We start from the raw sequence: 27,193 nt of genomic DNA, 5'->3' as shown, positions 1-27,193 counted from the left end.
ATCTGGTTCTAATTCCATAGACAGCGTGATCTAATCACTTGCGCCTGCAAAGTTAATATTGAAATACTCGCGGTAAGACGTGGTATGTGTCGATATTTGTAAGTAGAACACAGGTATCTGATAACCACTGATCGGACATAATATATAACCGCATATATTCTTCCTTTTCATTTGCCATTTGTATTGTCTCGAATTCGAGATTTTTTCTACGAGACAAAAGAACAGGTTCCACATCCACACACATGCGCGTCGACTAAATGTATATAGTACATACTATATAGCAAACATATTATACATGGTGAATTCACGAAAAAAAAATATATATTTCTGACTGCTTTCTTCATTCGAAGATGGTGTAGTTTTATGCTCATTTTCAATCGCATGCTTTCAGTAAATACTTGCCCAGCCATTCCCCCCCTCCTTTACCTTTACACCGCAAGGACATGTTATTAACGACTCGTAAAATATGCCTACAGCCAAAATAAATATTATGCCACAATATCAATAGCACAAAACACAATACTATTGCCTATTTTTTAAACCTCCCTCGCCACAACGAGGGTAGTAATAAGTAGGTAAGTGTTTAATACACATCTAATTGGATTAGATATCGCCGTCCTCCTATTTTACCAAAATAATATTATTTTACTTGTGACGTGTAAAAACGGTCACTCGAGTAATGTATATTGTTAATTGACTAGTCAGTTTTCACTTTCAAGTATTTTTTTAAGATACTGTTTGTCGTGTATGCGCTAAATAACTAATTGAGTAATGCTCAAAGATTTAGCGAAACTTTAGTTTCCAGCTCAATCAATAATGATCAACTGTGTCAAAACTATTTTTAAAGCTAGTGACATGGCATTAACTTGACATCCATCTTCGAAGTTATCTAAAATACAAGATGAGAAAGCAACGTGAGTAATGCTGCTTTCAGAATTTTAAGAAATATGATTACGAACCTCAGTAATTATAGAAGAGTTTTAGGTGTAAGTTCGGACTGACTATAAGTGAGACAGTTTTGCATACATATATAGTTTATAAGTTAGGACTTTTAAGTGTTAGAGAAAAAAAAAAATTTTAAGTTTAAAAAAATTAGTTGAAGTCAGCGAAAAAGAGCGGCCCAATCTAACACAGTTCCAATCCCAAATACTTATTAATAATTTTCGTGATAGAGAACTAGTCTTGTTTATCAAATATCTAATGAATATATTATTTTGAAATAATATAACATTACAAATGTTTTGAATAAAGGCTATAAAAATTAATTATAATATATCATTAAGTATTTTCAAACGCCATTTCAGGAAAAATTATTTTTAAAAAATTCCTAACACACGCTTTTGTTATGTCTTCAAAGTATATAAACTATTAATGATTCTTCTCTTTGAAAAGTCTATTAAGAATATTAAAAAAAATTCAAAATCTGCATAATGTTTTGTGTCGGTCAATATCATTTTAACTATCGAGCGGATTATAAAAAAAAAATATGTCATCACTAAATACTCTTACAAATTATTGTTCTTTATGTTTCCGACAAAGTCTGAGGTTGCAGTAGGAGCGCTTATGTTGCAAAAATGTAATACTTTAAATAAAACAATTGTGCTATCCAGGAAGGTCAATTATAAGAGCGTTTACAAAGATGCTGAAGCCACTTTATGATTTTGCAAATTAGTCAGTTTAATTAAACGAACGGCACGACGACAGTACTGAACTCTATTTCTTCTGACGTATAATCTAATTATTTTTATAATATGTACAAACGAGACGACTGACATTAACAAACGCATCACAGAGTGTACTTTATTATTATTTAAATATCTACCATTATGCCGTTAGCACGATATTTAAAAATTAATTTTTATTTAGTTGCATTGTCGCCGTGGTTTAATTACATTTTATAGCATGCACAACAAATTGTTAAATTGTTTAATATAAAATTACCATTATCATGCTAAACGTAAAAATATATATTTGGAGTGATGACAAAAAGTAAGTAGTACATTAATTTAAATTATTAGTTTTCATCTCTGTGTTTGAAATGTTGTTCAGAATTTTTTCCTGCCAAATTCTACATTTCCCCTAAAACTGTTAGGGTGAAGGAAGGTATTTTTGTGGCATATGCAATTTCGTGATATAGTTTGTTTGATCGTATCGCGTAATTCCCTATTAGAAAATTGTCTTGAAAATCACACTGATTGATAAAATAACAGTTATTACGAAATTGCTTATGCCACGAAAATACCTTCCTTCACCCTATATATAAATCGATTTTTAAATATTTTAATTTAAAATTAAAAACTAACATTTTTCTATTTTACTGGGTTATTTCTCTCGGAACTAACAATAATTTAATTCTGAGTAGTTTAATTATTTTACTCGACCCCCACATTAGTTCCAGAAAACATACCTTATTAGAAAATATGAAACAACATACGGTTGTACATAATATAATTTTATTTTGGAATAACTTTGAATTTAATATATAATGGTTAAAAAAATAAAACAAAATCGTGCCGCTCCTCAAAAATTTAGACTAATATAAAAAAATCGAATATAATGCAAATTAATAAATATACAAATTCTGTATGTATGCTCGTTGAATTCGTTAATACTTAAGAATTAACATTACCTATTATGTGACATTAATGTTTAAAATTTTCTGAAAGTTTTTTAGGTTTTTCTACAAATTAACTTCAAGTAAATTTAACTTATTAAGTAATGTTACAATGTTGATGTAAACTTTAACGTCCTCAAACTCGGTAAACGTTAACTTAGCTCTTAATTAGTATAATTTAATGTTAATCATTTAATCTACACAAAGGCGATAATATAAATCACATAACCGTATGGATAGAAAAGGAGGGGTTTGACAAATTCAAATCTTCTAAGCTCCTACAGGTTCCCAAAAATAACAAGAACTATTACACTGGCGTAGGCCATTTATTATTTTGACACTGTAAATACAATCATTCTCAACATTAGCTCCTTAAGTAAGGGGTTTCACTTTTCACTTTATCCAAGTAGTGTGATCTATAAGAATTTTAAAGCGTATGAATGTTATGGAAACAATTTTCCTCTATATACTCGAGGGCGCTTAATAATTAATAAGTCGCTTGACTCAGGAATACTGAAAACGGTTCTTGCCACGCATGCTTATACTTTATACATTCTCCTATTGCTTGTTGTGTATAATATATTGTGTCATGTGCTTATCCGTTCAAAATGATTATTTTACATTCAACTTCTGTATTATGTGCACTATATTATAGACATCACCATCGCCGCACGGCCTTTGTATTTTTTCCATTAATACCCTAGCACACATTTTGTACATAGTAGGCTATTCCCGGGTGAAATTATCATATGGCACAAAGGTGGTTTTCCAAAATTTTCAAAGTGAGAAACCGACGAAACAGCTAACTATAATAATAGAGCGTTATTGTGTTGTAGCCCACGGTGTGTGTGTGAAACAAGTAATAATATGTAAGAAGTTGGGTTTGGCATAAATAATTTTGGGCGATCAGCTACAGAGAACAAGTGGGGTGATTTTGAGTGCGACGACTAACAGTGTACTGGGTGTAGTGTGTATGGAAAATTGAAACAAATATTCTTCTTGGTTTTGGTTATAATGTTATTACAGTCGTCGTCGTCGTCCGGCGCGCGCGGCCGCAATCGTTTTAAACCTCGTGCATACACGTCTGGAATTTATTATTAGTTAGAAGACCGAACTAACCCTATAGCTCGCGCGCTAAATTGAATAGGCATGTATATATATATATATATATATTATAAATAAGAAGATGAAGAAGAAGAAACAGATACACGCACACGACGCGGCGACGATGACGACGGCTTTTGTATAGATTAGGAGATGGGCTAACAAAAGGTATGTTGTGTGTGTGTGTGTATAAGTATAAGTATATGTCGTATATGTGTGTGTGTGTGTGTGTACGCCTGGTGGGACGAGAACCAGTACCTGTTCGTTAAATATGAACCGGTTGTTGTGTGTGCACAGATTTCTGGACCTTACACCTACAGGTTGCCCATTAGTCAACAGTTTGGTGCCAGTCGTCTGCGGTCTCCTCTAGACCTTACCACTATATTTTATAGTGCACGTATAAATCTCTACAGTTACTACTAAATACTCTTGGTATAACAACTTTTTTTTTACTTTTTTCCAAACTTAACTAAGTACCATTCAAGTTTTTTTATTTTATTAAATTTATATTCAGCCGATTAACATAATATGTTAAAATTTCACGACACCTACAAAATGAGTTTTTTTTTGGAACGATTTTTTTTTTTTTACTATGAAAATTGTACAGAAACTAATTCAACAAGCACACAGGTAATATTGTAGACCGATATTATTAAAAATTAACATGTTTAAACTAATTTCAAACAACCCTGGGCGGCGACGTTCACTTTTACTTTTTTTCGTTTTCGATACACAACCTATTATTGCTTGCCGTTAAATCATTCCGTCTACTTTAACAATGTTATTTCTATCTCGCTCGTAACACATCATATTATAGATTTTTTTTAAGGTTAGGCCTGTGATGAGTAATATAATGATTTATGTATAATATTATACTGTAATGTTCATTTTTCGGATTTCGGACACAAGGTTATGGTTTTTAAAAATCGACATAATATTAAGATATACAGTTACGCGTGTATTGCGTACGACAATAAGTTAATGTGGTTATATAATGTCAATACATTTTATGTAACTAAATACTGGTATAATGTCAATACCTAATTCACTTTCTAAAATGAGCCGGTCGAGTAATGTACTGCAAACGACTATATAATAGTATTAGCATGTAATATTATTATATTATTATTATTATAAGTATTTTTAATATTGGTTTATCTAATTGTTGTACTTGTGTTATCAAACCGTTTACTATGTTTTTCCGTTTATGATCAATTTCAACGGTTGTTATCGGAAAGACTGATTGCTAGTCGAGCCAATTTCCCGAATATAGTCTTGAGTCGCTATAAATATTTTTTAATTTAATTAATTTTTTTTTCTTTTAACTCTTAAGAGGACGCGACACTGTCCATTTTGAAGGAGTTAAGTATAAACAATTTTATACAAAATCTTATCTTAAAGGTGATGTGTAATTATTAGTTCATTAGTTAGGGGACTCTTTTTTGGTTATTCAATTATTTTTTGAACTATCACACGTTCAATTCCAAACTGTATAGGTTTTTACGTAATGATCATACGGCTAAAATTTGGGTTTCATCAAAAAGAGTAGAATTTAAAATATAATCTCTAGTTGGTTTTTTTCTAAACTTAACAATTTAAGTTTAGGTTTTTTGTTGTTTTAAACAGCTAATTTTTTAGATTTTAAATTTAGTTATTGAAAAAACCCGACGACAGATTATAGTTTAAATTCTTCTCCTTTTGATGATACCTAAATTTCAACTCTACAATCATTAGATACATAGTTTGGCGTTGACCGAGTTTTACTTCTAAATTTTAGGGGTATAGCGACCTCTTAAGTTAAAAGTTATAGAGATTTAATTTTAAACGGTACCTGTACTTCATTAAAATCGCATAAAAGCGATGAAACATTATTTAGTTATGCGTAACAATAAATCTGTATACATACTTTGGGTGTAACCCTTGTCAGTAAAAATTGATATCGAAATTTCGATCTATTCGTTTAAGATGTAAAACCAAAACTTTTTAATATATTGTATTCAGATGAAGTAAAATACAAATAAATACTCTATTTTCTCTAACACACGCGATGCATATCATAATAGTTGCTTTAGCATTGGTGATGTGGATTTGAGGTAAATATCTCCTAAGACTTCTTCACCAGGTTTGTTAACGTTTACGTGATATCCATTATAAACGTTTAAATTGTTTAACAAAATATTAAAAATGAAGATTACAATATTTTTAATACATTAACAAGAGCTACATAACATGACAGAAAAACCACGTGTGAAGCGGTTTTCTAATATGTGAAGACTGAACAACTTAAATAAAAAATAATTACTTTCAAGAATGGCATTTCAAATTTTAAGCAAAGCTTGCATGTTTTGTATTTTAAGTAAAATTATTTTTAATCTTTTGCTATATAGTTTTAATTTAATATAAAAAAATTACTTTAACTTGTGTTAAAATAACTTTAATAAAAAAAAACAGTTCAGTGGGGACAAGGAGGTCACAGGTCTACAAGTATTATTATAACTGAAAGTAATAGAACCACTTTTAAATAAACCCTTCCATGCGAATCTATGAATAGTAGGTACAAACCAGTACAATCCCAAACCAAGCACTGTATAAAGCAGCACAGTACACAAATGATTATACGTAAGAAACTAGTAGTAGTTAGAAGTAGTAGTAGTAGTAGTAGTAGTAGTAGTAGTGGTAATAGGAGTAAGTGAGTAAATAAGTAAAAAGTAATTACTTTTAAATAAACGCTTTGATGCGAATCTGTGGATAGTATGTTTAAACCAGTACAGCCAAACCAAGCACAGTATAAACTAGCATAGTAGAGAAGGTCCAGTGTTTACAGATAAAACTATAAATATCGATAAAAGCATAAACCTAATGACAATTATGTTCTTATAAATTAATTTTTAATATTAGAGTGGATACGATTAGGGTTGATCGTTTGTCTATTATAATGTATTGCCATTAGTGATGGGAAAATCCGGATTTTGCGAAGTTCAAAAAACCGGAGTTTTAAACTTCGAATTTCGAAATCCGGATTTCGAAGTTTTCGTTATAAATCCGGATTTCGAAGTTCTCGTTATCAATCCGGATTTCGAAGTTTTCATTATAAATCCGGATTTCGAAGTTTTCATTATTAATTCGTAGATTGGATTTCAATTTTTTTACAATAATAAATAAATTATATTTGTTAATTATTTAGTATTATGTACAACGCGTTTATGTAGTGTACAAAAACATATTTAATTATTAAATTGGTAAATTAGGTATCTGTTTTTATAGTTTTAAGAACATTATGTATAAACACGATTTACAAGTCTCAATGACACTTTTATAATAGTTTAGAGCAATAAGTTGTAATAATATGAAAAATACACAACACAACACATATATATAAATTAGGAAAAATAATAAGTCAATCTGGAATTGTATATGTCTTAAATCTAAATAAATAATAATAATACTAATAATACTTTTTGATATAAATAGTTAAGCAGTAGAACCAATTACATTATATAAAATTGTAGTTAATTTTCGGTTGTTTTTAAAATAATTGACATTTTAAAAAAAATGTGCTACAATTGATTGGTAAATTGTTCTTGTAATAAAATTATTTTTTACTTTTTAGTTCACTTTTTACTATTTTTTAGAAAAGCATGTTTTTAATAACAAAGTTTTATTTATTTATTTATTTTATTTTTTACTTTTTAGTCCTATTAAAGGTACTTAATAATTGGTGAATAGATTACTAAATTCATTTTAGAAGATTTGAAAAAAAAAATGTAATTTTAGTGAAATGGCCGCCATATTTGACCCCCCGGCATTTGCGACCTGGATGTCTAGGTCCCAATATTTTGACGGAACATTGTATTGTCATCTAAAATGAGTGTCTAGGTTAAATTTCAGCCTAATGATATCAGGAAGTGGGTTAAATTAATTTTGCAAGATTTGAAAAATATCCGTACAAACGTACAGACGTACGGACGTACGTACGTGTTAGCGAGTTAAAGAAAAGCATGTAAAAACTACTCAAATATAGCTTACAATTTTTAAATAGGTAATTGTTTTCAATATATCACAAATAGTGAACTGTAATACAGCATACTTACTTTGTATTTAAGCTAGATTACATTTATGAAACTTAAAGTTCATTAGAAACATATAACTTAGGGTAATTTAGTTGAAGGGGTCCGATAATAGCATTTCATAGAGGATTAAAAGTCAACTAATTTGAACAATTTGGTCATCTTGTACTGCTGAATTAGTAATTACAAAATTGCTTTATAAATTTTAAAATCGGTAATTTTCCTTTTTATTTAAACCCAGGTTACGGTTTCTTAAGTTCAAATTTTGAAATCCGGATTTGTCATTAAACCCGGATTCTTCGTAAAATACGGATTCTTCGTGAAATCCGGAGTCTTCGTGAAATCCGGATTCTTCGTAAAATCCGGATTTTTTTCATTGAACTTCGAAAACCGAAAACCGGATTTTACGGATTTTAAGAAAATCCGGATTTATTTCCCATCACTAATTGCCATCGTTACCACCCATACACCGTAAATAACAATAAAATGAAAATATTTTCATTACCTGTTAACTGTTATTTCACTCGCACACGACAACCTGGAAATTTACTACGGTCAAGTGTAATTTTACCCTTTTTTTTTAGTTTTTTCTTAATAAAAAAAAGTTTGACTACAGATTTTATAAGAAAACTGTACATGTTATAGCCCCATTCTAGATCTACCTGCGGTTTAATTTTCATACCTAAACCTCTAAAACATCACCTAAAAAAGCTAAATAAACAAAAAGTTTCCACTCCTTCTAGGGGAAAGGGTTTATGCTATTTGTTTAGATCGTCAACATTTATCGGTAGCACTATGACTTAAGAATATTCTCACATATTTGAAACTAATTGAACTATTATTCAAACATTTATGAAGCGCCATAATTTTAAGTAGAAAAATATGTAAAATTGGTTGGTGTTTTTCTCTATTACTATTTCTGATCTATAAAGTTGCTACACGAAGAAATCGGTTCAGTGGCATAAAAGATATCGTGGGTACAGACACAAAAAAAAAAAAAAAAACACTTCATTGTAAAAACAATACCCTTCTGAGGTACACTTCGAAGCTAAAAGCAAGAATCTACTATTAAAAACGTTATTTGATTTAAAATATAAATAATAACAATAATGGTAACCTACAATAAAATAGAGTAAATAAAGTGTATACAAAAATAATTGTATTTCTCGATTAAAAAAAAATGTATTTTTAAAATTCCCGATTTTGTAATCCATAATGTCCTTATTCATTCGCCGAGGATGTAATTCAAGGAGATTGGGATATTCGATGCATATTATATTATGCACACGTTGTGACGTGAAGTACGAACAGTTAATATAAATCGTGTCGTTAGTTGCCAACCTTAATGCCACATAATATAACACTACTTATAATTTTGAAAATATATGCCAGTACAGAAGTTTTGTGTTAAGTAAGTCGGTTTTTTTTTGCCCAAAATAATATACACCGAAGATAACTTAGGACGGCAACACGCTCTATAAGTAAACTAGGCTTAGGCAATAACAATATTTTCTTAACGAAAACGATCGAGGTGTTTCATAACGTTTTGATTCCGTCGAAATTTGGCCATTGTCCACCTACCGTTAAGTTATTTTTTTCTATAATCGCGACACATAAACATTTTCCTTATTGCTATTCGTATAACGTTATTTTAATTCTGAAACTCTATACGACTCGCGTCTCGCACGAGTAGAAGTGTCGAAACTTGTGAGTAAAATAATAATAACATGTAAATTTCGAGTAAACCGAATAAATACAATATATATATACATATATATAAATAAAGCTCTTGGGGGAGGGGAGGTAGCGTCGATGGAAAATTCTAGGGATGTAGGTGAGTACAAAAAGTTAAGGGTAACACGCGTTCCAGACGTTTACTTTGACCGAACAACAGTTCAAGCAGTGGAACACACTCAAAATGGGTTGCTGAGATAGCATTAACTATAAATTTTAAGTGTTTATTTATTATTATCCATTAAATCGCCTAAAAAGCCAATACGTACAAAATTAGGGATGACAGCTTTTTTAATTATTATTGCCAAACGTTCAAACTTAATTCTTAAATACTCATTTTCGAATAACTCTATATAATATATTATATTACACGCCCGTCCAAAGACTAGACGTATTGAGATGAAGCTATACTCCTAAAATTTAGAAGTAAAGCACGGCCAACGCCAAACTATGTAACTCGGTATCTAATGATTGTAGAGTTGAATTTCTGTCGTCGAGTTTTTTCAATAACTAAATTTAAAATCTAAAACATTAGCTGTTTAAAAACAACCAAAAACCTAAACTTAAATTGTGAAGTTTAAGAAAAAACCAACGAGAGATTATTGTTTAAATTCTCCTCTTTTTGATGAAACTCAAATTTTAGCCGTATGATCATTACGTAAAAACCTATACAGTTTGGATTTGAACGTGTGATAGTTCAAAAAATAATTGAATAACCAAAAAAGAGTACCCTAACTAATGAACTAATAATTACACATCACCTTTAAGATAAGATTTTGTAAAAACATTGTTTATATTTAACTCCTTCAAAATGGACGGTGTGGCGTCCTCTTAAGAGTTAAAAGAAAAAAAAATGAATTAAATTAAAAAATATTTATAGCGACTCAAGGCTATATTTGGGAAATTGGCTCAACTAGCAATCAGTCTTTCCGATAACAACCGTTGAAATTGATCATAAACGGAAAAACATAGTAAACGGTTTGATAACACTAGTACAAAAATTGTATAAATATACTTTACTTCTTCAAAATGGGCGGCGTGGCGTCCTCTTAAATGGCGCAACTATGATTTCTTTTTTTCTAGAAAGGTTCGTTAAAATGTTGGACGCAGTACCCCTCAGATGATGCATGAGTGAGATAAACGGTTAATGTCTTGGGATATCACTGTTAAACGCTTTGGTGCCGGAAGTGATTCTATCAACAAGTAGGGGCGGATGGACCTCTGACCTATTGTTTTACTGAATAGAACATAATCACGGTATCACTACCAGTTCAATCGTTTTGTTATATACATACATTTTGCCAGTTTTTTTTTCAAAAATTAGATCTGCCTTCCCGATTTCGAGTTTTACAGATGAGACCTTATCAAAACATGGGACAGTAGACGTTCTCCAGGCCAGCTCGACCGATACAAGGTTATTAAGACATTATATCGATAGTTGTGCAACAAAACGTTTTTTTTTTTTTTTTACTGACAAACTACTGTGTTGATCTCACTGTATTTGAATGCGAAGGAAATTCTAATTAAATATTACCATTGAAATAAAAACATTGAAGCTTTATTTAACATTTACGTCTAAATAAAAAGGTCAAAATGTTTTATCAATCCTCGTCCTTGCTGGTCGCACCTCAGGCTATATTTATCAACCTTCTTGACTACCGGCCATTAACTCTCCGGAGGCAATAGCATCATAAGATTCTCGTCCGAGGGAAAGTATATGTATACATTTTTTCTTTATTTAAACATCATCGGCCATCTGAATCCTTTCGGTTTCCGCATCGGTTTTCAGATTTAAACGGTCATAAATTATCCGGAAGGCGTTTACTAACAGCCGCTGATGGTGTTGCCGCTACGCACAACAGCTATTGCTACTACAGACTACTACTATACAATACTACTGACCTATACCATAATATTCTCTACTTCATAAACATATAGGTGTCTTTCAAGAGTCGCGATTCAACCGGTTGCAGGCTGACTCCAGGAGGTATTATTTTTTTGAGCATTTCTCAAACCAGCACATTGTTCGTGATTTGTTATTATTTATTTTTCGACATCGGCGATGAAAGAAAATCCATTTGGAGAGCAGAAAGAGTGTGTGCTGCTTAGGGGTCGGCTATTGCATAATATCTGTTGAGAGGGAGAATATGTCCGCACCCTCACGTCGCACAGACAAAAAATCATTATTCGATGATACCGTGCTTACTTGTAAGACTTAGCCGAACATTAGTATAGAAACAGATTTGCCCACGTTAAGTCCGCATGGGGTCGTTTTTTTTTCTCTTATAAGACCAAAAGGAGAATTTATTCTGTGCGCTGGGACGGTCTCTCTCTCATGAGCAGATCTTTTTATCATAAATACGGGTACGTGTAACAGTATATTATTATGTTATTATTATTGCTCTCAAATATCCAAAAAGGTAATCAGGGTGGAACACTGGCCTGCAGAGTTTAGACGTGCGTGGTCACACGATAGGCACCCGACTCTGTCGGCACTCGCATAAGACAATTGTTAACAATTATTATAGATCGAAGATTTATTTAAGTGACCATTTAAAAAATGTGTGCATTTGGAAATATTGATAATATTAATGCGTAAATTATTTATTTATTGAGAACATAGTTTAGTAAACAAATTACAATGTTTTCAAGATTTAAGTTATTTGGTTTTTTTTTAAATCAACGTTATGATTTTTATGTAAAGATTATTTTTTTGTACTTTATACTCAAATATGCTAGTTTTTATTAGCTTTGTATGTTTTATAGACGATGGGGTTATTTATTACATTTTAATATATATTTTGTATTACATTAAATATGTACGGTATTTGTATTTATAAATATGTTAAATTGTTTATGAGTATACTTCACTAGTAAATACCTATACAGTATACAGGTTGTATTTGTTTTTAGTTAAGAGAACGCCACCCACTCAATTATTTAAGTATAAGTAATTTTTAATAAACAATAATTTAGAGCTTAAACTAAAGTGTATACCTACTTATTAATACAGTACAGAGGGTTTTAATTGGTTTTTATTTTTGGCAGACTATCACAGTCCTTTCTAAAGAAAAAATATAAACGCAATTTTCTTCCATCAAATCGCGCGAAACAAATCCAAAGTGTCTTGGAATAGTTGTAAACAATTTTCACAAAAAATATATGAATCTTTCCTTAAGCGTTTTTGAATTTTCGATAACTCAATATACTTATTTTTAATTAATTATTGAAAAATACTAAAAAAAAAACGTAAACTTTAAAAATATATACATACAGAACGTCTATGCGATAAAACTATTAGAGCTCGGACGTTGTTGCAACTGCATGATTTTTTTTTTTCATTGATGTGATGCTTTTAAGCAATCTATTTGTAAAATAACATATCCCCTAGCTCTCTATAGCTGTTATAATAATATATTATTATGGGCGCTCGTTTGTGTACCTAATTATTATGTTTATATGTGTACAGTCGATCGGACGGAAGCAGTTCAAGACGGGAAGCGTGTTTTTCTCTTTGGTTATCTAGCTGTATGAGTGTTGTATATGATAAGTCCTCATAGGTCTAGGTGACCGAAGTTAAAAATCGCACCCATTACTTCAGAATTGGAGATAACGAACAACGACATCGGAGACGGAGGAGCGCACCGAAGCGTCGGTTGATGGAGAGATTAATGGGATTAATGTTAGCGTCCTCTTGTTCCCCCGTCGGCTGACAATAAGACGCCTGCTAGGTTGCCAGACACACACACATGCGCGGATACCTACTTTACAGTACTATGTAATATTAACATAATACTCATACGGCGATCATGTATAGGTAAAAACATTGTACATTCGTCGTGCTCCCACCTAAAAAACGGCCGTATGCGTGTGTGTGTGTGTGTGTATCGAGCACCTCTTTATTTTTTTTTTACAGAACCGGATTCTGTGTCATCTCGTTCTGGACAGTTATGGCCGCCGCCACCACCAATGTAGTTAACCACCACATTGTTAACCTTGGGTCAGTCTACGCCAGAGTATTATATTATATTATATTTTGTGCTCGGTAGTAATAATAATTGTGCCTGGATGGCGACTACCAACCGGCTAAATCGATATAGGTCTTATATATAAATATGTTTCAATTGATAACATGACATTTGAAATGGTCATTTTTAGAAAAAGGCTGAATTCCAGAGCAATATACAAATTAATCATACAATATACATTTTTTTTTTAGTGTCTTGTGAATTGTTTATTTTGACTGGGCACAATATATTCGTGATTTGCGTATTTTTTTTTAAAAAGATTCTAATAAAATTGAAAATCTATTTGACATAACTCGGTGATTCAGTTATTAGACAAAACGAAAAACCGTATACAATCAATATACTAACGTCTTCCATATTTTAATCGTTTGGGTATCGTTAAATAGCCGCCAATTAAAACTTTATTTTTAACATTAGTTTAAATCGTCTGTACAATAGCCAACTAAATATTGGGTCGAATAAGCCAAAAAGTTTCACCCTGCTAGGCTATTTAATGAGAAACCTATTAATTACTTGAATAATTTAATTTTTAATCAACCAAAAGTCGTTAAAATTGTATAAACTATTCGCTTGTAACAGTACAATTTAACATTAGCAATTTGTTTATGTGTCTATTTTTTCATTAAACCTACACAGCAGGCCTGTGAATATTTAATTTTTTTTTTCGGTCGTTTGCCTTATATTAACCTTAAGCATAACATTTTGTCGTAATTTATTAATTTATACTAGCGACCGTCATTTTATCAACTCTGCAACGCTGCAAATTCGCTTTGACGCCAGAAATTTGACCATGTAAAATAAAACACTATGGAGATTTAAACGCCCACGTTCGACTTCATTGTAAAAAATCCTTTTATTTTTTATCATTTTTTTTTTTTATCCGATACATCTGAACATAAGACCGCTAGATATCTCAACGTCCTCTAAAAAAATCAACAATTATTCAGCGTTCTAATTGGTGACGCAATAGCTATACATAACTATTAGTAAAGCTATATTCATTTCCATCTTACCGGCTATACCTCAGGCCGGTTCGAATTTTTCTCTAGTCGTTTTATAACACTAAGAATCATTGTAGTAGTAGTCAAGGTAGACACCTAGAATACTTATTACGTTTAACATATTTTGAAAAACGGCTATACACAAAATTATTACAAAACAATGTATTTATTAATGTTATTTTTTTTTTTAGGTATACAATTATAATGCTTGTAGGAATCTATGCTTGGCGTTTAGTTTGCAAAATTATTTTTCTAGTGGACAGTGGCAACTATCGAGTTAATATAAGGCAAACGACCGAAAAAAATAATAATAATAATAAAGTAGCCAAATGCTTTGCCTACTTAAAGAAACCCCGCGAATACAGGCTGACCTCAGCAGTTCTTTTTTAATCTATTGGCATACTAAACTACATGCTAATTTGTCGTCGATCCTGTCGAGTGTAGTGATTAATTACTAAAACAACCATGCCATAATAAATCATGCCAATATGATACTACTGTGAAATTGATCATTATGCCCACGAGCATATCATTACCCTGTTCGTCATTTTAATCGACTATAAATTATTATGTGTGGTTAATTAATATTTATGTTATGTTCTAAAATGTATAAAATAATTTATTTTATAGTTTTTTAAGAAGTAATGCCTTGTACAGCGTTACGTATTTAGGCATTATAAGTACCAGTACTATTTAAGTAACGTTATGTTTAAAGTACATCATATATTATTATTAAGATACGTTTCTTTGTCATGGTTATAATGTCATGTATATGATATTACATAGTTCTGCAACCTATAGTTGCACATACTTTGAATTCTTTTAATTAAAAGCTAACAAAAACCGCTACTTCGTTTTCAGAATGATTTGGCAAAATAACAATAAAGCTAACAGCAACAATGTAAATTCCACTAAGTATGTTACCCGTATGTATTGCCCAATTCCATTATCCGTAAACAAATTGAAAACTACTTTTTAAGTAAAACCAACAAGAACCTAACCTTGCAAAATATTTAAATTTATTTTTTATTTATCAAAATATTTGGTATGGATGATTTTTACAATATTAGAGTACTTATTATGATAATATATTACACGACTTACAAATCATTGTTATTATAAAACTTGTATTATGTATATTATGTTGTTCGTAAATATGTACCGTACATTAACACCTCGACTATTAAAACATGTGTATTTTTATTAATAATTATACAAACCTGAAACCACAGCTTATAACTACTATCAGTATTAGGTAGCTGGAGTATTTTTTTCTATTTAATAGTTACATATTAATAGTTTAAAATGTCTTACCTACACAATGGTATAGTGCGCACATGCGTAAATTGCATTTTTTTGGGAAATTGAGTTATGTATAGCAATACAATATTAGACACCTGTACACAGTACACATCGTGTATAAATAATAAAAGTTATTGTCCATTGATTCACCGTTTTGATGTTAGAGGCCTAGGCATAGACGTTTTCAATACATGTTATGAATTATGATGTGTATTTTCCTTTAGGATATAATACCTATAAGAAGACATCAGCTGTGCACCATGTCGTCGATATAATAGTTATCTAATTGAAATAACTATTCGTTAACTTACCTCCTACAGCCTACTATGTTATAGTGTATTAGTTGATATGCATTCATTAAAAAGACAATTTCCTAGTGTAGTGACTTGAGATAATGTGACATCCCTCTTTTCAAAATATTTCTCAGAAAAAAATAAAAATATCATTGTTTAAAAAATGTAAAAAATATGTTTTTTAACATCAAGTATCAAGCTAAATAATGAACATATTCAAAAAAAGGATATGACATTGTCTCTATCGTCATTCGATTTCATAATATTATGTGTTTTGGCTCTAATACCACCAAGAACCGTGTAAAACGGTGCGTAGCTATGGTTAGATAAACAAATTATTAAAAACCGGTGTCAAGGATACTGTGATAGTCCGAAAAATAAATAAATTACCAAAAAAAGAGTCCTAATTACTGAAATAATTATCACACATTTCTGTACAAACTTTAAATTGATATGGTCACAATAAATTGATTTACCGAATTCCTTGATAAATAATAGGTATCACGCCTTCTTAATTATTGTTTATTGTTGTGAATGATACATTCGTTTTATTATTATTTCATGCTTCATTTATTAAAATATATTTTACATTATGTTTGATTTCGAACAACATTATTTTGAATTATTTATTACAATTATTGCAGTTTATGATCACTTTTACTAAATTCATTGATTATTTCTTCGGCAATTATTTTTTTAGATATGCTTCTTTTAATGTAAAAAAACATTGTATTGAGAAATCAGTGAATTTATCTTGCACCGTTGAATTACGCAGCCAATTATTTATTCTTCGTTTAGCCAAGAATGATCTTTTGCAAATACCAGAATTTACTGGTATCTCTAATTTTATAAGATTTGATAAATTTGGCTAAATCTTACGGTTCATGACTTATGTCTCATGATTTAGTTTTAATCCACAGTTTTTTTTCCTCCTTCAAATCAAATTGTTCAGCATCAACATAAATGCTCAGTAATTCCAACAGCATGGGCTTGACGCATATATGTTAACAATTGTGTTCAAAAAGTGAGAATCGTACAATCAAATTATTACGATTAAACAGCAAATAAATGGATTTAAAAAATATATATTTTTGTATTTTAATAATTTATGTAATACTTAAATTTTTCAATAAACAAGTTTTTTGTGGTCGGTCTAAGCCGTTTAAGCTCCACTCTGTGCTTATGGTAGTATACATTATATACATATATAATATGTATTACTATAATGTATAAAATTCATAATGAGAGTATTTTAAAATAATTGTAGTTTATATTTCAGAGCAAGAAAAATATGTTTATATCTAGAAATATTGAAATAAAACTGAGGAAAAACCTTACATGGACCATAGGTAAAACAGAAGAAAACAGACTCCTAGCGTTCGAGACATGGTACAGGAGGCTACTTATAATAAGCTAGACAGAACACATACCAAATGAAGAAGTTTATCGAAGAGCCGGAGAAACAAGACCTTTTTTCTGGTGAAATACCTTTCTTTAGAATAATTATGATGTTTATTAGAGAAAAAAGTGACTACAAATGAGGGTAAAGTAATTACACCCAAGAAGATCAATGAATGTGTTTACAATTGATAGAATAATGATAGTAAACAAAAGAGAATGAAGTATTGAGTTACGACCCTTCTTGTGCGGGATAAGGAAATGATCAACAAATGTATACAACCGAACGTATAACCGAATCTTATTATATAAAAAACAGATGAAGAAAATTAATTCAAGAATACATAATCGATAACATAAAGGGTTTGGTTTGTATGTTAAATGAAACAGTATGTTTATTGATAAAAATAATTTAATATTTTTGGTCTAACAAGAATTTTTTTTTGAAAGAAGGACAGCTAGATATCTTTGGGTGGTCTTGATGAAGTATAATACTTGCCATTTCGTTCCTGCGCGCCAAGTGCTAATATAATATATTGAAAATAATATGTATTAGGCAAAAATATATTAAAATTAGAAGTTAGAACGATACTTTGTTAGAAATAATCAGGTTTCATGGCACTAAAATTAACCTCAGACCAGGTCTATTCAATCAATTTAATATTCTTATATTGTATTGTGGTATTATCTACCGAGCTGCGTATTAATTCTATATTTTTTTATACATTTTTGTTACAAACAAATTAATTTAGCTTTCACTTTAAAATAGCTATACCTGTACCTACGGTTTCCGCGAAAATGTCTTTTTCTAATATCAGAATGGGACTTGGGAGTCAGATGATATGTAATAATATGTTATGCTTATGTGAAAATAGAACAGCTAGGAATGTTAATAAATAGGGTGTTCTTTTTTCATTTTGTCAAAAATTGTTTATTTTCTCGCTACCTAGACGTCTGAAACTAGGTATAGACTTAAGTATGTTGTACAGTTTATGCTGCTGACTTAACTTGATATGCGATTGAAATTTGGGCAGTGTAGCTCAACAATTGCATAAGCTATGACAATTATATAATAGGAGCTTATTGAAAGTTTTTTTAATATATGAACGCCAAATAGTTTCATTTACAAGTCGGACCAATAATTTTTTTTAATCTTTTATACCTTGTACTAAGAAATTAGAAATTCATATTTAGGCGTATTAAAACAAGTCTTACGAAATAGATGATATTTAAGATCAAATAAACTAATATCCAATAATACATTTTGTGATTAAAATCACCAATTTAACTAATTTTATTTAAATTAGGTTAGTTTTTTTTTATACCGGTTATACCGGTAAATGAAACGTTTCAAAAATACAAAAAAAACCTTTAAAAACTTTGTTGACAAAGAATTTTCTTTTTTTCGCGGTTTTAACCAAATTAAATTTTGAGCTAATACTTATTAAAAAATTAAACGAAAACTTTTTTGTGAAAAAAAAAATAATAATGTAGTTACCAAAGATAGATAGTATGGAAATTGAATTTTACTCAATTAAAATTTGTTTTCAAAATCAGGGTGACATAAAATGACAAATAAATTTGGAATTCAAGGATAACTAAAACAGTCGTGAAAAAGTCATTTCATCCAACTTTTTTTTATATATTATACTAAAACATATTGCATATCGCATCCATATATTTTATATAATTACAAACAATCATTGAAAATGAAATTAAAAAAAAAAAAACAAATCTTAAGATTTAAACATTACAAATATTTTTCCTTTTATTTGCTTTATCACAGAATGATTATGTATAAATAACACAATAAAGGTACATAATTATAACAAGTGTAACAAACTATTTGGTAGGTAAACTGTTGACAGTAAACACCCTATCACATTCGTGTAAGATAATTTTAAAAATATTTTAAGAAAATACAACTAAAATAGAAAAAAAAAATATTAATTACTTTGCATGTTAATGATAGTGAATACAGAGATTAATAGTTTTGTTTATTTTAGCCAAAAGATTGACCAAAATCTTTGAATTATTTTATAAAAATTAAATAATAGTATGAATGACCTGACACAATTGAGCACTTTTTAATTATAATCAAATTATCATTTGTAAGTCTTCATTGAATGAAGTTATTTACTTCCACACAAGATCATTTTAAAGCGAAATTCAAAACTTTATGTACACAAAAGAAAATTTGTTGTCTTTTCAATAAAATAAACAGGTTAAATAATGATATAAGGAAGTAAAAAAGAATATTTTAAGATTAAAAAACAACAAAACTGTTAAAAAATAATTGACATTACTTTAACAGCTTAACCTAAATCAAACGAAATAAAACAATTTATTCTAAGTTTTAATCAATTTAGTTTTTTCTTTAAAATACTTTTTGAGTGTTGGCTAAAAAATTGGTATAAATTTTACCGATAATGTTCAGTCTAAAATTACAACTTTATATTATCTACTTTTAAAAATAACATTAGCAGCATAAAAGTCATTATGATAGAATACAATATTTTTTTTTTAACAATAAATAAATACAAATAATTAATTTATACTCAACCCTCAATTTAAAAAAAATGCCCTTATTGGCTTGGGACATATTACATAAGTTTATTTCTAATTATATAACCGATAAAAAAATAGCAATTTGTTTAATTATTATATAATGCATATAATACACATTTATTTATTTATTTATTATTACTGTTTATTTTATGACTTAATTTTAGAATTTATATAGATTTCAATATTTAAAATCATTACATTGAATAACAGGTATATATTTTAAAGGTATTTTTTTTTTTTTATTAGTAAACAAATTTGTTCAACTTCCGAAAATCCATTATCACTGACTATTGTTCGTAGACAATTTTTCATCCCATATATCATTCATCGACTGCAAAGCCATTTCTTCTTTGGGTAAAACATTGATGCTTTCTAGAGATTTGACATAAAACATCAGTTCAGACGACACTATTCTATAGCATAACACAAAACACACACATACGTATTGTAATTGTACTTATAAGTCAAGATATATCACGATTATACATATATAAAAATAAGTACACTTTAAAGAGGTGATTTTCTGAAAAAAATATAAAAAAATCACAATTACCCGCGAAGTGGTCCATCGTTGTTTGTGTTGTCCATTTTGTGAATACAATTGTGCAAAATTTCTTTGAACGTTATGTGTATTCGTCTATATAAAAACTCAATTTGAGTTTTGGGCAATATACTCGCTATTGCCTCGTGTAATTTGCATATGTGCCTGAGAAGAAAAAAAAAGAGGTAATTCCAAAGATAAAATTAGGAAACAATATTGTATTACTTTATACGCACTTGCAAATATTTTGAAATGACTTTGATGGAATGGGAGGTTTAGCTTCCCAACTTGACATTTGATTCAAAATGATTTGCTTCACGATATCATGCAACTTATCTTGAATGTCATTCGTGTGCTTATTTATCTCAATTGTCACTCGATTCAATTGATTTTTCACTTGTGATTCTTCCAAATACTCTAAGAAAAATCAACACGCTCAATAATGTGTTCATTGTTGAAGTCGCAATACAAAAAAAACAATACATATTCTAATCATAGTAAGAAACAAAATTATATTTACATAGTTTTATTATTTAAATAGTAAGGTAAACCAATAGACACCCAATCGTTATATAATGGCTTAAACTTACAGTCGATAATATAAAAATTATTAATACATTCATTTTAAAATTTCTATACGACAGCGCAGTTTATAAAAAATATTAACGTAATATCTACAAACGATTTGTACTAGCATGATAGTTCAGCCATAGTTTTACTTACTGACAAAATGGACTTGTAAATGGGGCAACAGACAAAGCAGTAATTGCAACGCTCTAAGTGACAACACTAAATTTGTACACGTAATTTTCTTCAGACCAGTTTTGTTTGATATTGCTTTTGCCTGGAGCACCAAATAATACGATCTGGAGTTATACTCTCGAAGAATATCACACAAATAGCGTAACAAACCATTAGCTGCCATATTAATCTCGTCTGCTTTGCTACAATAGTCACTTGCCATTCTAATTAAAATCAGTACTGTCCTGTTAAAAATCCATGCAAAGTAACACTATGTCAATTTCAGAAACCAACCGATAAAAAATGCTATAAAAACTAACCCAACCACTACGAAATTTTCATCATTTAAAATTAGTACTTGACCAGGTTTTGTATGTTCTTTAGGCGTTAAGGGCTTGGGTATAGAAAATTTGCCTGAAAATAATTATACAATTTTGAATTATGTTGTTTAAAATAAAATTAAAAACAAACAAAATAATCTATCGTCTGGCAAACTGAAGAATTGCATTCTAATTACCAGTATTCTGAATGTACTCGACAAGTTCCTGAAATTCTGATGGCACATCTGCTTGTTTCCAATTTTCAGCTTCCAAAATCAATTGTAATTTGTTGATTTTATCAGTATGGAACTTTTTCACAAACTTATTAGCCTGAAAAATAATATCAAAAACATTATTATTATTATTATTTTATTATTATTAACAATTCACGTAGTTAATACAACCTCTGATTGCATTGCATTCTGTAAAATTTTATATCCCACGTCCTGATTAGAACAGACTTCAACATAACTGTCACTTAATTTTTTTATACATTCATTCAAACGTAACAATTGTTTTTGATCAGACAAACAATTATTGATCTCTTCGTTACTATCGGATTGTTCAGTATTTCCATTAACTTGTTCAATCTCAGCCCTAAAAATGAAAACTAATAAATGTTACTTCAAAAACGCAATACATTTTGTTCAAATAACTTACTTGGCACTTGAACGTTTAGTGACTAATTGAGCATACTTTTCAACAGCGTATTTGGTAACTGAATTTAATAAATTAGTTAATTTGGCTCTTACTTTCAAGTATTCTTCTTCACTCAAATTTGACTCAAACGACATTTCATCCATGCTAAAAAATAAATTTTGAAAATATAACCTTGTTTGTTTCTGGTTGACAGTAATAATAATTACTATTGATTAAATTATTTCATCTCACCCGATTGTGTTGTCTTCCATACTGAGCAATTTTTTCGCATTTACATTAAGAGCATGTAGCATAATTTTGTATCCTGCCTGAAAAAAGTTTTAAATAATTTTTTATTTTAAACCCCATTTTAATAACTTCGAGTTGACAACTAGAGCAGCAGTTTCTAGCACCCTACTGTGTTTTTACAGGGGCGCCACCATGGAATATTATCTGGTCTAAAAGTAAATTGGATTCATACTGTAACCTAACCTTAGTTCAAAAATGGCGCTTCAAAAAAAAAGTGTTTGCGAGCCACTGATCTAGAGCACGTGTTACATGTATGAAAAAAAGGTAGACAAGGGGGTAAGTACACAGTGGGCTAAGGACTTTCTCGGGACTTCAGAAACTGTTAGAACTGAAAGTGGTGAAAATACTCTGAAAAACGTTATTTAATTTGATAAGTTTGAATTAAAAGGATAATTCAAATAAATTTAGATTTAGACTATTAATGTTAAATAGTTATATTGGCACAATATAACTATAGCTTAAGGGCAATTTTTAGACTTTGTAAAGGAAGAGGCAAACACTACAAACAGAGGCCTTGTAAAATATATTTACAATTTACAGAAAATGTTTACTCAAGCGCTTAACACTTACTTTTATTCTTTGTATAAGTATTGACAATGTATACGAGCAGTTTTCTAGCATCTTTAGCCATTCATTAGATGTTAAACAGTGCAAATAACTTTCTAAGCTTGAAGACTGATTAACCTGGTGATCCATATCACTGTTGGCAACTATATCAATTACGCTTTTTTTTATGGCAGCACTTATGGCCTCCGTGCATTCTTTGCTGTAAGCCTCAAGGAACGCCCAATTTTTACGCCGTAACATGCCCATTAGTATTGAAAAAAATTTATCCTACAAAACAAATTGAAAATTATTATATTTTGTAATGAAACAAATTAATAGAAATTTACATACTTTTTCTAATACTTCTGTATCGGTACTAACTAACGGTCTATTTAAATCTGCCGACGAACAGCGCTCGAATTCACCAGCCATCAAAGCATCTATCATTTTAATAATTTCATTCAACTCGGAAGTCAAATGCCTAAATTATCAACAATCATTTGTGTAATGGTTAACCATGTCATGGAGATAAAAAAAAATTACTTGAATGAAATATATTATATTTTCAATAAATATTTACCTGAAGCAATGAACTCCTGAAAGTTCTTTAGATAATAGGTCCTTAGTAGTATAAATTAAATCTAAAGCGGCAACGTAGTCAGCAGCCGAAAGTAAAACTTGTATTGTTGTTTGTGTGTGATACACAGTGGACATTAATTTCAACTGTATAATAACATAACATCACATAGGGCTGACTCAATATTACAAACATTTTTTTTTTTTAAGTACATACTTTTTCAATAACTCTACTATGGTTCAATATTGTTGAATTGTTTTTCAAAATAGACATTGATTTTGTCACTAGTTCTTCATCTACTTGCCTAATTCTACATCTATTAAGTTTTAAAAAACAATTACTACAAACTTTTGTTACATGAAAAGTTAAAAATATTTTACATTCGTACTATTAGTATACAAGGTGCGGCTCGGAAATAGACCCTTTTTAACATGCACAATGCCAAATTTGTAGGATTGGTAAAAAAGTTGGGGTGGCGCTGCTTTACTCTCCATGAGATGCCATTTTATAATTTGTAGCTTGGATCACAGCGTTATGGTTATGATACATACGACGTACAGACTGCCAAGTCAGTTGTGACTACTGTGGAAATTTAGACTACATTTTAATATTGGTCTACACTCCTAAAACCCTTTTGCAATGGGTATATTTCCTTTGTAAAGAAGGAACAGTAATTAAAAAAAACAACCAGGCCCAAAAAGAACATGTAGGGACTCTGAAATATGCGGAGAGGGTAAGACAGCCCTACCCGTTCTGCGTGTCCCCAAATGTATGTGGGTGAAAATACTCATCACATCAAAGATATCAGTTTTTGCATATACTATTTTCAAATGGCATGTCATAATGTAAATATCTAATAAAAATAAATAACTTTTTTTTTCAATAATTGAAGGTCGACTGCTTATTTAAACAAAAAAGTATAGTCCTGCGCTGCACCCTGTATGTAAATACAAAATAAGTACTGTAATAATTTATATAAATTAATTTTAAAAACCTTAATTGTCGAGTCAGTTGAATAGACTGGCGAATTTGTTCCATGAGTGTATCATGTGATGTCATTGTATGAAAAAAAGCTTCGGACTTAGAACTCACTTGTTGCGCTATTTTCACCTCAACGGTATCCAAGTAATGACTTAACTAAAAGAAGAAAAAAAAGAAACATATTATTTCCAGTAAGATATAATAAAAAAATAATAATAATAATAATACAACCTTTTCCTGTACAGATTTGTCTGATATCTTAATATTAGCTGTAGGAACTTTGGCAAAGTTATCTAAAGTGGGGAAGATGTTGGGAAACACAGTAAAAAATGTTTCAGAATTACTGAGATCGAACTGGGACTCTAAGAATATGGATGGCACTTCGGATAGATCATAACTAACCCTGTCTATAAAAAAAAAAAAAATTATTATTTTGTCGTCTACACAATAAACATAATTAGTCAAATTACAAGAGTCATACCTGACGATTTTGATAATCTTAAATTTGGAAATTGTTGAAGGATTTCCGCAGGATAATCTTCTTTTTCTTTATTTTTATCAAGTTCTATATGTTTTTTGTGTCTCTACAATTAAAAAAATCCAAACCGGTTAATTACTGACAATTTTTAAACAAATTTCATACATACTCTTTATTACCTTTGCTATTCGTTTAAGATAAGTTTGAAAATACTGAGGTTTTATTATAGGCAAATGTAGAGGTGGTGGAATTGGACTTAGATCAGAGAATTTATCACCCCAAATCTTGGTAAAAAAGTCTTTCTGTAAATTCAAATATTAATATAATACATTTATGAAAATAAACAAAATAGTATTTGTATTATTGTTATAAAAATACAAGAACATTTTGAAAGAAGAAAAACGTACAGGTCTAGGTCGCCTTGGATCATTTAAAACGGTCGCAAGACTTTGAGAAGCTGAATAAAAATTCCACTCATCGGAAGGTCTTTTGCTATCTGATGTTTTACGATAAGGAATGGCAGTAGAAGATCTAAATGCATAGTCTCGTACAACGTGCGTTTTATATTCCGTTTCACTAGAACTTTTACTATTCCAAATATTACAAGTTCTGTTGGATCCATACTCACAAGAGTACTGGTTACTCTGTACTTTTGTTCCATGTTTTTCATACAAATGCCTTATAAAAAAAAAAAGTAAAAAAATATAATAATACATAAATAAACACTATACAATTATAAAAATCAATATACATATAGTTATATCTTTTTAAAATACCTCAGTGGTAAAAACATTTTTTATACATTAAAGTCAAATTTTTTTTAATTTAAGGCCTGGTCCCTTTTTTAAAGATCAGACATAGTTTACAAAAATGTAGTTGTATAAAAGAAAAAAATTTGCATAAAAACAATATAAATTGAGTTTAAGTAAGGTTTTTATGTGTTATCATTATTCATTTGTCAGTCCGGTGAATCATTTTTGGATTGGCTTAGAATTTCAGTTTTTATGTCTTACTGAAACTATATTCTATTTTTCGATATTTATGCATTTTTTTTTGTCTGGGCTAAAAACAACTTATATTTAGGTAATTAACTTCATGGCTACCCAAAAATATCTATAGATAACTGTATCACTAATTCAATGTATTTTAAGTACACTATGTTCTAAATTAATTAAGTTGTATACTAAGATAGTTAAAAGTGTTAAAATATTTTAAGCTTTATTTGTATGGTCCTTAGCTTTCTCATTTCCATTAGTGTAGACCACTGACATATAAGCTTTTGAAAAATAGAGATATTCCAGGTACATTTTCTAGGTAGGTAATGTTCTATAGATTTAAATTGAAAAAATTGTTATTATGTACTGTTAAATATGTTTTAAAGTGAATTAATTTGTAGTATAATATTATAGATTTTTGACAATGTTGTAAAGTCATACAGCTGAACATTGAGCATTGTGATATAAAAAAAAAAATGTACTATCTCTATTTACTCACCTTTCGAACTGATCTAATTTCTCAAACGTGGCATTTTGGCAAAAGCTGCACTTATGCCAAATCGGTTCTCTGGTCACAGCCCTATCCATTGTAGCATCAATAACATATTTTGTGTTTTTCGCAATAAGCACAAAAATTGCTGCTAACCGATGGTAGCTATCAGCAAACAAATACAATTGTCGGCGTTCGTCACGAATGAAGACTGGTCAGACCTACTATTTACTATATAATATAGTATTGATTTTTTATAGTATGCTAGTAAGTATAATAATAAATAAATTATTTAACACTATAATTTATAAATCGTTCTACAGCTACTGTTAACTGCTAACGTATAGCAATGCAATACACGCTTTTTTTAAGGTGGAAAAATTGACGATGTTATCATCATAGTGACGTCACGGAATATTGATAACACTGAAAAATCGATAATAAAAATATGTGCTTATCAATAGATA

General features: G+C 29.8%; 1 protein-coding gene and 1 long non-coding RNA gene across 3 annotated transcripts; one reads left to right on the top strand and one right to left on the bottom strand.

The window, feature by feature from the left end:
* Nucleotides 1-4,068: 4,068 nt before the first annotated feature.
* LOC126835591 (uncharacterized) lies at nucleotides 4,069-12,107 on the top strand. Its single transcript, XR_007685227.1, has 3 exons — nucleotides 4,069-4,348; nucleotides 10,603-11,232; nucleotides 11,309-12,107. It is a non-coding gene; the product is annotated as an uncharacterized LOC126835591 (long non-coding RNA).
* Nucleotides 12,108-19,954: 7,847 nt separating this feature from the next.
* On the bottom strand, nucleotides 19,955-27,099 carry LOC126835940 (vacuolar protein sorting-associated protein 54). 2 transcript variants are annotated; one of them, XM_050568832.1, is made up of 19 exons: nucleotides 26,736-27,099; nucleotides 25,649-25,919; nucleotides 25,421-25,543; nucleotides 25,245-25,347; nucleotides 24,995-25,170; nucleotides 24,777-24,919; nucleotides 23,999-24,098; nucleotides 23,786-23,928; nucleotides 23,557-23,686; nucleotides 23,230-23,493; nucleotides 22,603-22,679; nucleotides 22,372-22,515; nucleotides 22,116-22,308; nucleotides 21,909-22,041; nucleotides 21,712-21,805; nucleotides 21,374-21,636; nucleotides 20,887-21,067; nucleotides 20,663-20,815; nucleotides 19,955-20,522 (listed from the first exon to the last, which is right to left on the bottom strand). In XM_050568832.1, the coding sequence occupies exons 1-19, from the start codon at nucleotides 26,822-26,824 to the stop codon at nucleotides 20,390-20,392; spliced, it is 2,913 nt and encodes a 970-aa protein (XP_050424789.1). In that variant the 5' UTR covers nucleotides 26,825-27,099; the 3' UTR covers nucleotides 19,955-20,389. The 2 variants fall into 2 exon arrangements, with proteins under 2 accessions (XP_050424789.1, XP_050424790.1); XM_050568833.1 differs by lacking the exons at nucleotides 19,955-20,522; nucleotides 20,663-20,815 and having other exon boundaries at nucleotides 20,909-21,065.
* Between the last annotated feature and the right edge of the window lie 94 nt (nucleotides 27,100-27,193).

The sequence above is a fragment of the Adelges cooleyi genome, unplaced genomic scaffold (assembly GCF_023614345.1).
Source record: "Adelges cooleyi isolate 19-005CV unplaced genomic scaffold, UGA_ACOO_1.1 ACOO_flye_CR_arks_rails_tigmint_CR_PRNA_23, whole genome shotgun sequence".
Taxonomy (NCBI): domain Eukaryota; kingdom Metazoa; phylum Arthropoda; class Insecta; order Hemiptera; family Adelgidae; genus Adelges; species Adelges cooleyi.
Note: the sequence above shows the minus strand (reverse complement) of the source record. Positions and strands in the feature narration are given on the sequence as shown.